Here is a 12951-nt window from a genome sequence, read left to right as displayed (position 1 = left end):
ATGTCCGCTGTGTCCAAAGCGCTGCCTTCTGTTGAACACATCCAATGCATTCTATTCTATATCTCTTCTCGGCAAGATAAATTGACATGCTGCGGTCTTGAAAGATGCACCGCCTGTCAGTCGGGTGTAAAGTATACATACCTCCCAACCGTCCCGGATCCAGCGGGACTGTCCTGATTTTGACAGTCAGCCCCTGCGATCATGGGTGGGACATTAGTTGTCCCGCACTGGTTGGGAGGCGTGTAATACACCAGGTCCGCTCCCTGAGTCCCTGCACCCGCAGAGCAGCATAACACATATTGGCTGCTCTGTGCACACAGGACCTGTGATGAGGTCACAGGATGGGAGGAGTCAGGGGGGTCACATGATCGGGAGGAGTCAGGGGGTCACATGATCGGGAGGACCTCCGTGTACAGGACTCTGCTGGTTCGTTGCCATGACGCCGGACGAGGGTAAGTGTATGTGTGAGGTCAAGAGGTGTTTACTGTGTGGATGTAGCAGAGCCGTGCGTGTATGAGGTGTATGGATCGGAGCAGCGTGTGAAAGGTGTATGGAGCGGAGTCGTGTATGTAAGACGTGTATGGAGCCATGTGCATGAGGTGTACAGAGCGCAGCAGCGTGTGTACAAGGTGTACGGAGTGGAGCAGCATGTGAAAGGTGTATGGAGCAGAGTCGTGTGTGTACGATGTGTACGGAGCGGAGTCACGTGTGTGCGAGGTGTACGGAGCAGAGCCATGTGTGTACGAGGTGTACAGAGCAGAGCCACGTGTGTACGAGGTGTACGGAGCAGAGCCACGTGTGTACGAGGTGTGCGGAGCAGAGCCATGTGTGTACAAAGTATACGGAGCGGAGCAGGGTGTGCAATGTGTATGGAGCTGAGCCGTGTGTGCACGGAGCGGAGCCATGTATGCACGAGGTGTACGGAGCGGAGCCGTGTGTGTACGAGATGTACGGAGTGGAGCAGCGTGTGAAAGGTGTATGGAGGAGAGTCGTGTGTGTAAGACGTGTACGGAGCGGAGCCATGTGTGTAAGAGGTATACGGATCGGAGCAGAGTGTGAAAGGTGTACGGAGCGGAGCCACATGTGTACAAGGTGTACAGAGCAGAGCCACGTGTGTACGAGGTGTGCGGAGCAGAGCCATGTGTGTACAAGCTATATGGAGCGGAGCAGCATGTGCAATGTGTATGGAGCTGAGCCGTGTGTGTATGAAGTGTAAGGAGTGGTGCCGTGTGTGTACGAGATGTATGGAGAGGAGCCGTGTGTGTATGAGGTGTACGGAGCGGAGCCGTGTGTGTGCAAGGTATACGGAGCTGAGCAGTGTGTGCAATGTGTATGAAGCGGAGCTGTGTGTACGAGGTATACGGAGTAGTGCTGTGTGTGTACGAGATGTATGGAGAGGAGCCGTGTGTGTGCAAGGTATACGGAGCGGAGCAGCGTGTGCAATGTGTATGGAGCGGAGCCGAGTGTACGAGGTGTATGGAGTGGTGCCGTGTGTGTATGAGGTGTATGGGGAGGAGCCGTGTGTGTATGAGGTGTACCGAGCGGAGCCGTGTGTGTACGAGGTGTACGGAGCGGAGCCACATGTGCAAGGTGTATGGAGCGGAGTCGTGTGTGTACGAGGTGTATGGAGCAGAGTCGCATGTGTACGAGGTGTACGGAGCAGACGCTGGCTGAGTCGGATCGGAGCAGATATTGCTCCTCACTCTGACACTGACTGGCACAGGAGAAATGGAGAGGTGTTTATCAGTGGCGTATCACAGCTGCAGAGACGTGAGCAGTCAGCGGCGCAGCTGGATGACACCATTTAGCGCAGTGGGAGTGGAAGCTGCCGGCTGCTGTGAGGGTGCGCGTTGAAAGGTGTGTGTGTGTGTGTAGTGATGGAGAAGGCAATGATGGGGGTGGGGGTAACCATGTGTGGCCATTATACTGTACCCAGCATCGTGTGGGGCCATTATACTGTACAAAGCATCATGTGGGGCCATTATACTGTATGGACCATCATGTGGAGCAAGTATACTGTACGCAGCATCATGTGGGGCCATTATACAGTATGGAGCATTATGTGTGGCCATTATACAGTACTAGATGGTGGCCCGATTCTAACGTATCGGGTATTCTAGAATATGCATGGCCATGTAGTATATTGCTCAGCCCACGTAGTATATTGCCCAGCCACATAGTATATTGCCCAGCCACGTATTATATTGCCCAGCCACGTAGTATATTGCCCAGCCACGTAGTATATTGCCCAGCCACGTAGTATATTGCCCAGTGACGAGGTATATTGCCCAGCCACGTAGTATATTGCACAGCCACATAGTATATTGCCCAGCCATGTAGTATATTGCCCAGCCACGTAGTATATTGCCCAGCCACATAGTATATTGCCTAGTCACGTAGTACATTGCCCAGTTACGTAGTATACAGCACAGAGCCACGTAGTATATTGCCCAGTGACGTAGTATACAGCACAGAGCCACGTAGTATATTGCCCAGCCACATAGTATATTGCCCAGTGACGTAGTATACAGCACAGAGCCACGTAGTATATTGCCCAGTCTCGTAGTATATTGCCCAGACACATAGTACATTGCCCAGTCACGTAGTATATTGCCCAGTTACGTAGTATACAGCACAGAGCCACGTAGTATATTGCCCAGTGACGTAGTATACAGCACAGAGCCACGTAGTATATTGCCCAGTGACGTAGTATACAGCACAGAGCCACGTAGTATATTGCACAGCGACATAGTATACAGCACAGAGCCACGTAGTATATTGCCCAGCCACGTAGTATATTGTCCAATGACGTAGTATATTGCCCAGTGACGTAGTATACAGCACAGAGCCACGTAGTATATTGCCCAGTGACTTAGTATACAGCACAGAGCCACGTAGTATATTGCACAGCTACGTAGTATATTGCCCAGTCACGTAGTATATTGCCCAGCTACGTAGTATACAGCACAGAGCCACGTAGTATATTGCCCAGTGACGTAATATACAGCACAGTGCCACATAGTATATTGCACAGCGACATAGTATACAGCACAGAGCCACGTAGTATATTGGCCAGCTACGTAGTATATTGCCCAGCCACGTAGTATATTGCCCAGCCACGGAGTATATTGCCCAGTGACGTAGTATACAGCACAGAGCCACGTAGTATATTGCCCAGCTACGTAGTATACAGCACAGAGCCACGTAGTATATTGGCCAGCGACGTAGTATATTGCCCAGTGACGTAGTATATTGCCCAGCTACGTAGTATATTGCCCAGCCACGTAGTATATTGCCCAGCCACATAGTATATTGCCCAGTCACGTAGTATATTGCCCAGTTATGTAGTATACAGCACAGAGCCACGTAGTATATTGCCCAGTGACGTAGTATACAGCACAGAGCCACGTAGTATATTGCCCAGCTACGTAGTATACAGCACAGAGCCACGTAGTATATTGCCCAGTGACATAGTATACAGCACAGAGCCACGTAGTATATTGACCAGTGACGTAGTATACAGCACAGAGCCACGTAGTATATTGCACAGCTACGTAGTATATTGCCCAGTCCCGTAGTATATTGCCCAGCTACGTAGTATACAGCACAGAGCCACGTAGTATATTGCACAGCGACATAGTATACAGCACAGAGCCACGTAGTATATTGCACAGCTACGTAGTATATTGCCCAGCTACGTAGTATATAGCACAGAGCCACGTAGTATATTGGCCAGCGACGTAGTATATTGCCCAGTGATGTAGTATATTACCCAGCCACATAGTATATTGCCCAGTGACGTAGTATATTACCCAGCCACGTAGTATATTGCCCAGTGACTTAGTATACAGCACAGAGCCACGTAGTATATTGCACAGCTACGTAGTATATTGCCCAGTCACGTAGTATATTGCCCAGCTACGTAGTATACAGCACAGAGCCACGTAGTATATTGCCCAGTGACGTAATATACAGCACAGTGCCACATAGTATATTGCACAGCGACATAGTATACAGCACAGAGCCACGTAGTATATTGGCCAGCGACGTAGTATATTGCCCAGCCACGTAGTATATTGCCCAGCCACATAGTATATTGCCCAGTGACGTAGTATATTACCCAGCCACGTAGTATATTGCCCAGTGACTTAGTATACAGCACAGAGCCACGTAGTATATTGCACAGCTACGTAGTATATTGCCCAGTCACGTAGTATATTGCCCAGCTACGTAGTATACAGCACAGAGCCACGTAATATATTGCCCAGTGACGTAATATACAGCACAGTGCCACATAGTATATTGCACAGCGACATAGTATACAGCACAGAGCCACGTAGTATATTGGCCAGTGACGTGGTATATTGCCCAGTGATGTAGTATATTACCCAGCCACATAGTATATTGCCCAGTGACGTAGTATATTACCCAGCCACATAGTATATTGCCCAGTGACGTAGTATATTACCCAGCCACATAGTATATTGCACAGTCACGTAGTATATTGCCCAGCAACGTAGTATATTGCCCAGCCACGTAGTATATTGCCCAGTCACGTAGTATATTGCGCAGCCACGTAGTATATGTAGTATATTGCCCAGCCACGTAGTATATTGCCCAGCCACGTTGTATATTGCCCAGCCATGTAGTATATTGCCCAGCCACGTAGTATATTGCCCAGTCACTTAGTATATTGCCCAGCCACGTAGTATATTGCCCAGTTACGTAGTATATTGCCCAGTGACGTAGTATACAGCACAGAGTCACGTAGTATATTACCGAGCTGCGTATGTCACAGGTTAAAAAATAAACATACTCACCTAAGGATCCGAGGGCCCCTTGTAGTTGAACAAACTCACCATTCTGGTCGCTGCTCCTCAGTGTCCTGTCTCTCGGCCTCCTGGAATCCAACGGCGCTGTGTCGATGGGCGCGTGGCTGCCGCCATCTTCCGTTCCCAGGATGCTTTGCGAAATTACCCAGATGACTTAGCGGTCTCGCGAGACCGCTAGGTCTTCTGGGTAATTTCGCAAAGCATCGCTGGGAAAGGAAGATGGCGGCAGGCGCGAGCGCCTCAGCGGACAACAGAGGGTGAGTATAGCAGGTTTTTTGTTTTTTTTAACATTACTTTTTTTTACTATTGATGCTGCATAGGCAGCATCAATAGTAAAAGGTTGGGGACACACAGGGTTAATAGCGGCGGTAACGGAGTGCGTTACCCACGGCATAACGCGGTCCGTTACCGCGGGCATTAACGCTGTGTGAGCGGTGACTGGACGGGAGTATGGAGCGGTCGCCGGGGAGAGTGACTGCGGGGAGCGGGGAGTATGGAGCGGGCGCCGGGGACACTACGGGGAGCGAGGAGTATGGAGCGGGCGCCGGGGACACTGCGGGGAGTACGGAGCAAGCGCCAGGGACACTGCGGGGAGTACGGAGCGGGCGCCGGGGACACTGCGGGGAGCGGGGAGTATGGAGCGGGCGCCGGCCACTGACTGCGGGGAGTAAGGAGCGGTCATTTTCATCCGGACTGTGGCCGTCGCTGATTGGTCGTGGCTGTTTTGCGGCGACCAATCAGCGACTTGGATTTCCATGATAGACAGGGGCCATGACCAATGAATATCCATGACAGACATACAGACAGAAGGACAGGCGGAAGTACCCCTTAGACAATTATATAGTAGATGGGGCACTGTGTGGCCATTATACAGTATGGAGCATCATGTGGAGCCATTATACAGTAAAGAGCATCATGTGTGGCCATTATACAGTATGGAGCATCATGTGTGGCCATTATACAGTACACAGCATCATGTGTGGCTATTATACAGTATGGAGCAAAATGTGGCCATTATACAGTATGGAGCATCACGTGGGGTCAGTACACTGTACGCAGCATCATTTGGGGCCATTATACAGTATGGAGCATCATGTGTGGCCATTATGCAGTATGCAGCATCATGTGAGCCCATTATACTGTATGGAGCATCACGTGGGGCCAGTACACTGTACGCAGCATCATTTGGGGCCATTATACAGTATGGAGCATCATGTGTGGCCATTATACAGTATGCAACATCATGTGGGCCCGTTATACTGTATGGAGCATCATGTGGGGCCAGTACTCTGTACGCAGCATCATTTGGGGCCATTGTACAGTATGGGGCATCATGTGTGGCCATTATACAGTATGGAGCATCACGTGGGGCCAGTACACTGTAAGCATCATCATTTGGGGCTATTATACACGATGGAGCATCATTTGGGGCCATTATACAGTACTAGATGGTAGCCCGATTCTAATGCATCGGGTATTCTAGAATATGCATGTCCACGTAGTATATTGCACAGCCCACGTAGTATATTGCCCATCCACGTAGTATATTGTCCATCCACGTAGTATATTGCCCAGCCACGTAGTATATTGCCTAGCGACGTAGTATATTGCCCAGAGACATAGTATATTGGCCAGTCACGTAGTACATTGCCCAGCCACGTAGTATATTGCCCAGCCACGTAGTATATTACCCAGTCACGTAGTATATTGCCCAGTCACATAGTATATTGCCCAGCTACGTAGTATATTGCCCAGTCACGTAGTATATTGCCCAGTCACGTACTATATTGCCCAGTCACGTAGTATATTGCCCAGCCACATAGTATATTGCCCAGCTACTTAGTATATTGCCCAGTGACGTAGTATATTGCCCAGTGACGTAGTATATTGCCCAGTGACGTAGTATACAGCACAGAGCCACGTAGTATATTGCCCAGTCACGTAGTATATTTCCCAGCCACGTAGTATATTGCCCAGCCACGTAGTATATTACCCAGTCACGTAGTATATTGCCCAGTCACATATGTATATTGCCCAGTCACGTATGTATATTGCCCAGTCACGTAGTATATTGCCCAGTCACGTAGTATATTGTTCAGTCACGTAGTATATTGCCCAGTCACATAGTATATTGCCCAGCCACGTAGTATATTGCCCAGTGATGTAGTATATTGCCCAGTGACATAGTATACAGCACAGAGCCACATAGTATATTGCCCAGTGATGTAGTATATTGCCCAGTCACGTAGTATATTGCCCAGTGACATAGTATATTTCCCAGCGAAGTAGTATACAGCACAGAGCCACGTAGTATATTGCCCAGCTATGTATTATATTGGCCAGTCACGTAGTATATTGCAAAGTCACGTAGTATATTGTCCAGTGACGTAGTATATTGCCCAGTGACGTAGTATACAGCGCAGAGCCACGTAGTATATTGCACAGCGAAGTAGTATACAGCACAGAGCCACGTAGTATATTGCCCAGTCACGTAGTATATTGCCCAGCTACGTAGTATATTGTCCAGTCACGTAGTATATTGCCCAGTCACGTACTATATTGCCCAGTCACATAGTATATTGCCCAGCCACATAGTATATTGCCCAGCTACGTAGTATATTGCCCAGTGACGTAGTATATTGCCCAGTGACGTAGTATATTGCCCAGTGACGTAGTATACAGCAGAGCCACGTAGTATATTGCCCAGCGACGTAGTATATTGCCCAGTCACGTAGTATATTGCCCAGCCACGTAGTATATTGCCCAGCCACATAGTATATTGCCCAGTCACGTAGTATATTGCCCAGTCACGTAGTATATTGTCCAGTCACGTAGTATATTGCCCAGTCACATAGTATATTGCCCAGCTACGTAGTATATTGCCCAGTCACGTATGTATATTGCCCAGTCACGTAGTATATTGCCCAGTCACGTAGTATATTGCCCAGTCACATAGTATATTGCCCAGTCACGTAGTATATTGCCCAGCCACGTAGTATATTGCCTAGTGACGTAGTATATTGCCCAGTGACGTAGTATATTGCCCAGTGACGTAGTATACAGCACAGAGCCACGTAGTATATTGCCCAGTCACATAGTATATTGCCCAGTGACGTAGTATATTTCCCAGCGAAGTAGTATACAGCACAGAGGCACGTAGTATATTGCCCAGCTACGTATTATATTGGCAAGTCACGTAGTATATTGCCCAGCTATGTAGTATATTGTCCAGTGACGTAGTATATTGCACAGCGAAGTAGTATACAGCACAGAGCCACGTAGTATATTGCCCAGCTACGTAGTATATTGCCCAGTGACGTAGTATATTGCCCAGCTAGGTTTGTCACAGGTTAAAAAATAAAAAAAAACATATACTCACCTTTCCGAGGGAGCCCTTGTAGTCCACGGCAGCTTCCGGTCCCAGGGTTGGTATCAGCGCAGGACCTGTGATGACGTCGTGGTCACATGACCGTGACGTCATGACAGGTCTTTGTAGCGCAGGGCCTGTGATGACATCGCGGTCACATGACCTTGACGTCATGGCAGGTCCTTCTGCCACCGGAACCTGCAATGGAAGATGGCGGCCGGAGCGAGCTGCTACGGAGGGGGAGTATAGCAGTTTTTTAAATTTTTTATTATTTTTAACATTACATTTTTTACTATTGATGCCGCATAGGCAGCGTCAATAGTAAAAAGTTGGGGACACACAGGGTTAATAGCGGCGGTAACGGAGTGTGTTACCCGCGGCACAACGCGGTCCGTTACCGCCGGCATTAAGCCTGTGTTAGCGGTGACCGGAGGGGAGTATGCGGGCGACAGGCACTGACTGCAGGGAGTAGGGAGCGGCCATTTTCTTCCGGACTGTGCCCGTCGCTGATTGGTCGCGGCAGCCATGACAGGCAGCTGGCGAGACCAATCAGCAAATGAATAACCGTGACAGACAGAAGGACAGACAGACGGAAGTGACCCTTAGACAATTATATATATAGATGGAGCATCATGTGTGGCCATTATACAGTATGGAGCACTGTGTGGCCATTTTTTTTTGTTTATAATTATTGTTTGCGAAACATTGAGATCAGAAGTGCTAAATGAGTGTTGTTGGGGCGTGACTAGTTGTGAAATGGGTGTGGTCAGAGGTGTGGCTTAAAATTTGCCGTGCCACTAACTTTGTCCCTCTTTCCCTTCCTCAAAAGTTGGGAGGTATGAGTATATCGTAGCACAGCCGCGTCGGTGCTCAAATAGGTTCCCACACCAGAACAATAAATGCAATTTGGCACTCAACTTCTGAACGTATGATGATGATATGGGATTTTTTTTATTGCAGTCAAAGTAAATGTTTCGGTCTTGGATCGACCTTCATCAATACACAAACTGTTCCTGTGACATCCGTATTGGGACCAGATTATCAGAAAATTACTCCTGGAGTAATATGAGGAGAGCCGCAAATAGTCCTGTGTGTTGTCAGGGTATCTGAGAAACATTTTGACGTAACTCCTTTATACGGTAACCTGGCGACACACAGGACCATTTGCGAGTCTCCTCATATTACTCCAGGAGTAATTTTCTGCTAATCTGCTCCCAATACGGATGTCACAGGAGCAGTTTGTGTATTGATGAAGGACGATCCACGACCGAAATGTTTACTTTGACTGCAATAAAAAAATCTCATTTCATCATTTTTTTTTTTTCGGCCTTACTAACTATGTTACTATCAATTATTAGGTTCTGTAGAAGGACGTAGATCTGGGGATTTATTATGATGGAATATAGGCTGAACTGGATGGACAAATGTCTTTTTTCGGCCTTACTAACTATGTTACTATGTTACTATGTTACATACATGCAGAAGTTGAGTGCCAAATTTCATTTATTATGGACACATAGTGGACATGGGATTTCTAGAAATCCCATCCACTATGCTGTAACATCTGGATGCTTCATAAATATGCAGTGTCAAACCCACAGCAATTACTGATCCTAGGCACATACCCTTATACATATAAATGGGATAGTTTTGCATAAAGAACTCACAGTCAGAGTACAGACCATGATGTCCCAATTAGCCATATGTCTCCTAAACTGAGCTTAGCAGCCTGATATACGTCTAAAATGTTGAGTTCAGGTCTAGACATTGGGGTCTGCACTGAAATCGTGAATGTCAGACTTGTAAAACTGGCCTTTATTCACATTGTCAATGAATTGAGAAGTAGTGTCCTACTCCTTGTGCAACTTCCACACCAGTCAAAAGAAGGACATGGAAACCTGTTCTTATGACCTATGCGCGTCCAGACAGTGGGACCTCCAGCGATCTTACAATTATCAACTTTCCTGTGAATAGGTGATGAGTGTCTTTATAGTCTAGCCTCGTTAATGATCTGTGAACCTTTGTGGGCAGTATAATATCAGTGGAAGTTTTCAGGTTCCATCGGTGTCTCAGCCACCTGGCTTCCTCCTTCGGACACACTACTGAGGCTAGACTAGTCCGGCTGGGCTCCTCACCCCCAGACTAGTCCTGCCACAGATCTTCTTATCATGCAACCCTGAGATGATTGACAGCTTGCATACAAGACTCATTATGGTAAGACCCATATACAGTTTGTCAAACACACCCAAGGTGGCACGATTAGAATATCGGAGGCTGGACTAGTCTGCGGAAAAAGATCCAACGTTGGACTATTACTGCCTCATTAGTATATGCAAGGCTGCAGCATAAAAGTACATTCTTCATACAGTAGATGGCAGCGTTAGTAATCCACCTCCAACAATTAGAATGCATACTTCTATATTAGTGGTTGGGGACCTGACAGGTTTCTTTGTACTGTAACTTTTCTTTAAAAAACAAAACAATACTTACATAAATTTTTAAAAACTTGATAATACATATATCAAATATCGGTTTACTTACCTTTTTGCATACGGTGATGGAACTCCCCAGGTTGCTGGTTGATGTGTCATTGATGCTGCTACCCCCACTGCTCCCATGCTTGTCCATGGGTCCATACATGGCTGCCAAGTCACAACTGGTAAAATAAAACACATTCAATAAAAGTGTCAATCTGTCTAATGTATGTACTCCATGTTATTGCATATCACAAATGAATAACCTACTGAAACAGCTAATGATGTGTAAGTGCCCTAAAAGCTTAACACCTTGCTGATTTGATGAGTACATTCACACAGTGATAATGGATCAGCAGAAGCCAAAACCCAAAAACTGCAGTAAAAACTATATTTTTTGCCACAACTTGTGTGACACTGAATTATGCAGCCTATTCCAGACTTTCCCTGCTGTTCTGGTATTCAGCTTCGCACAGAATGTAAGTGGACTTGGTTTATTGAGAAGCACAAAATATAATCCTTTTTCCCATTTTTTACAGCACAATTAGAGACTGATTTACTTTTTTTTTATTTATTTTCTTATTCTGCAATTGTTTCATGAACTAAAAACAAATGTACAAGATGAATCACAGTTAATTAGATTTCTCGACTTGGAAAGTTAATTTTTTAGTGTAATACTGTACAATGGTAAGTGGGATGCACTGATTTAATAAAGTAATGTATTCCTAAGAAACTAGCAAAATTCCGTTGTAAACTATTTTAGCTTGATGGTCTCCACAGATGAGGAGCAAAATGAAAAGGATAACTAATAAGAACAACATCATCTTGTGTTAGGCTATGTTCATAAGTTGCTTTTTTTCCGCAGGCAAAACCTTCACTCTAAAGAAGCTGCTTACAAAAAGCAGGTTGTGCAGTATTTTTTATGATCCCAAAGTTCAGCTTTGCTTCCACCGCAGAAACATGGAAACGGGTCACCAATGCAAGACACGTGTGAAGCCATAAACAATTTTTGGACAAAGGGCAACTGGATCAAATTATTTACTGAAAACATTTTTTATGTCTGAAAAAATAGTGATTATACTGGACAAAAAAGTTCACATGAGTTCATGAAAAAGATACACAAGTACAAATGGTTAAGCGGGGGGAGCTGAATTGGTCCGGAATAGTTTACATAAGACATGGACAGATCATTGAGTTTGTAGGACATTGTTTACTTTCACACTTTGGTCAGCCACAGGCATTACTCAATTTCACACCTTGGTTGGCCAATGTTTACTTTTTACACATCAGTAGGTTAATGAAACTGTACTAATCCAAACTGCCCTGCTAATGTGAGGAGACCAAGACATTATGGTTTAAACTTGGGAAAATCACAAACATAAATTGGTTTCACATACTGCTGTATCTGCTTTTTCTTTCACTAAACAAGCAGAAAAATGGATACCTGCATTTTTACTGCACATCTCCTGGGATTACACAAAAGAGTATACAGACATTGCGGCATGGGATCTGTTATGACCTGGTGGTCAGGACAATAATGGACCTGGTGGTTAAGAGCACACGGAATGACCTGATAGTTACTGATAATATAGGACGAGCTCTGAGACGTGGGAACTCTGCTGACCGCAATCCCTAATCCTATCACACACACTAGAAATAGCCGTGGATTGCTCCTAACGCTCCCTATGCAACTCGACACAGCCTAAGGAACTAGCTAGCCCTAAAGATAGAAAAATAAAGCCTACCTTGCCTCAGAGAAATTCCCCAAAGGAAAAGGCAGCCCCCCACATATAATGACTGTGAGTAAAGATGAAAATTACAAACACAGAGATGAAATAGATTTAGCAAAGTGAGGCCCGACTTACTGAACAGACAGAGGATAGGAAAGGTAGCTTTGCGGTCAGCACAAAAAACTACAAAAAGACCACGCAGAGGGCGCAAAAAGACCCTCTGCACCGACTCACGGTGCGGAGGCGCTCCCTCTGCGTCCCAGAGCTTCCAGCAAGCAAGACAACAATCAAAATAGCAAGCTGGACAGAAAGATAGCAAACCAGAGAAAAACAAGCAGGAACTTAGCTTCTGCTGGGAAGACAGGTCACAAGAACGATCCAGGAGTGAACTAGACCAATACTGGAACATTGACAGGTGGCATGGAGCAATGATCTAGGTGGAGTTAAATAGAGCAGCCAGCTAACGAATTAACCTCGTCACCTGTGGAAGGCCGCAGCCCCACTCACCACCACCAGAGGAAGCCCATGGACAGAACCAGCCGAAGTAC

At 46.4% G+C, this 12951-nt stretch overlaps 1 protein-coding gene across 1 annotated transcript in view; it reads right to left on the bottom strand.

Moving 5' to 3' along the window:
• The window catches only part of SPHKAP (SPHK1 interactor, AKAP domain containing), a 500233-nt gene that overhangs the window by 316338 nt on the left and 170944 nt on the right, over nucleotides 1–12951 (bottom strand). Inside the window, exon 2 of the mRNA XM_069727823.1 lies at nucleotides 10741–10855. Within this exon, the coding sequence (XP_069583924.1) occupies nucleotides 10741–10855 (115 nt within the window). The remainder of the gene's footprint in view (nucleotides 1–10740; nucleotides 10856–12951) is intronic.

Source organism: Ranitomeya imitator, chromosome 5 (assembly GCF_032444005.1).
Source record: "Ranitomeya imitator isolate aRanImi1 chromosome 5, aRanImi1.pri, whole genome shotgun sequence".
NCBI lineage: Eukaryota > Metazoa > Chordata > Amphibia > Anura > Dendrobatidae > Ranitomeya > Ranitomeya imitator.
Note: the sequence above shows the minus strand (reverse complement) of the source record. Positions and strands in the feature narration are given on the sequence as shown.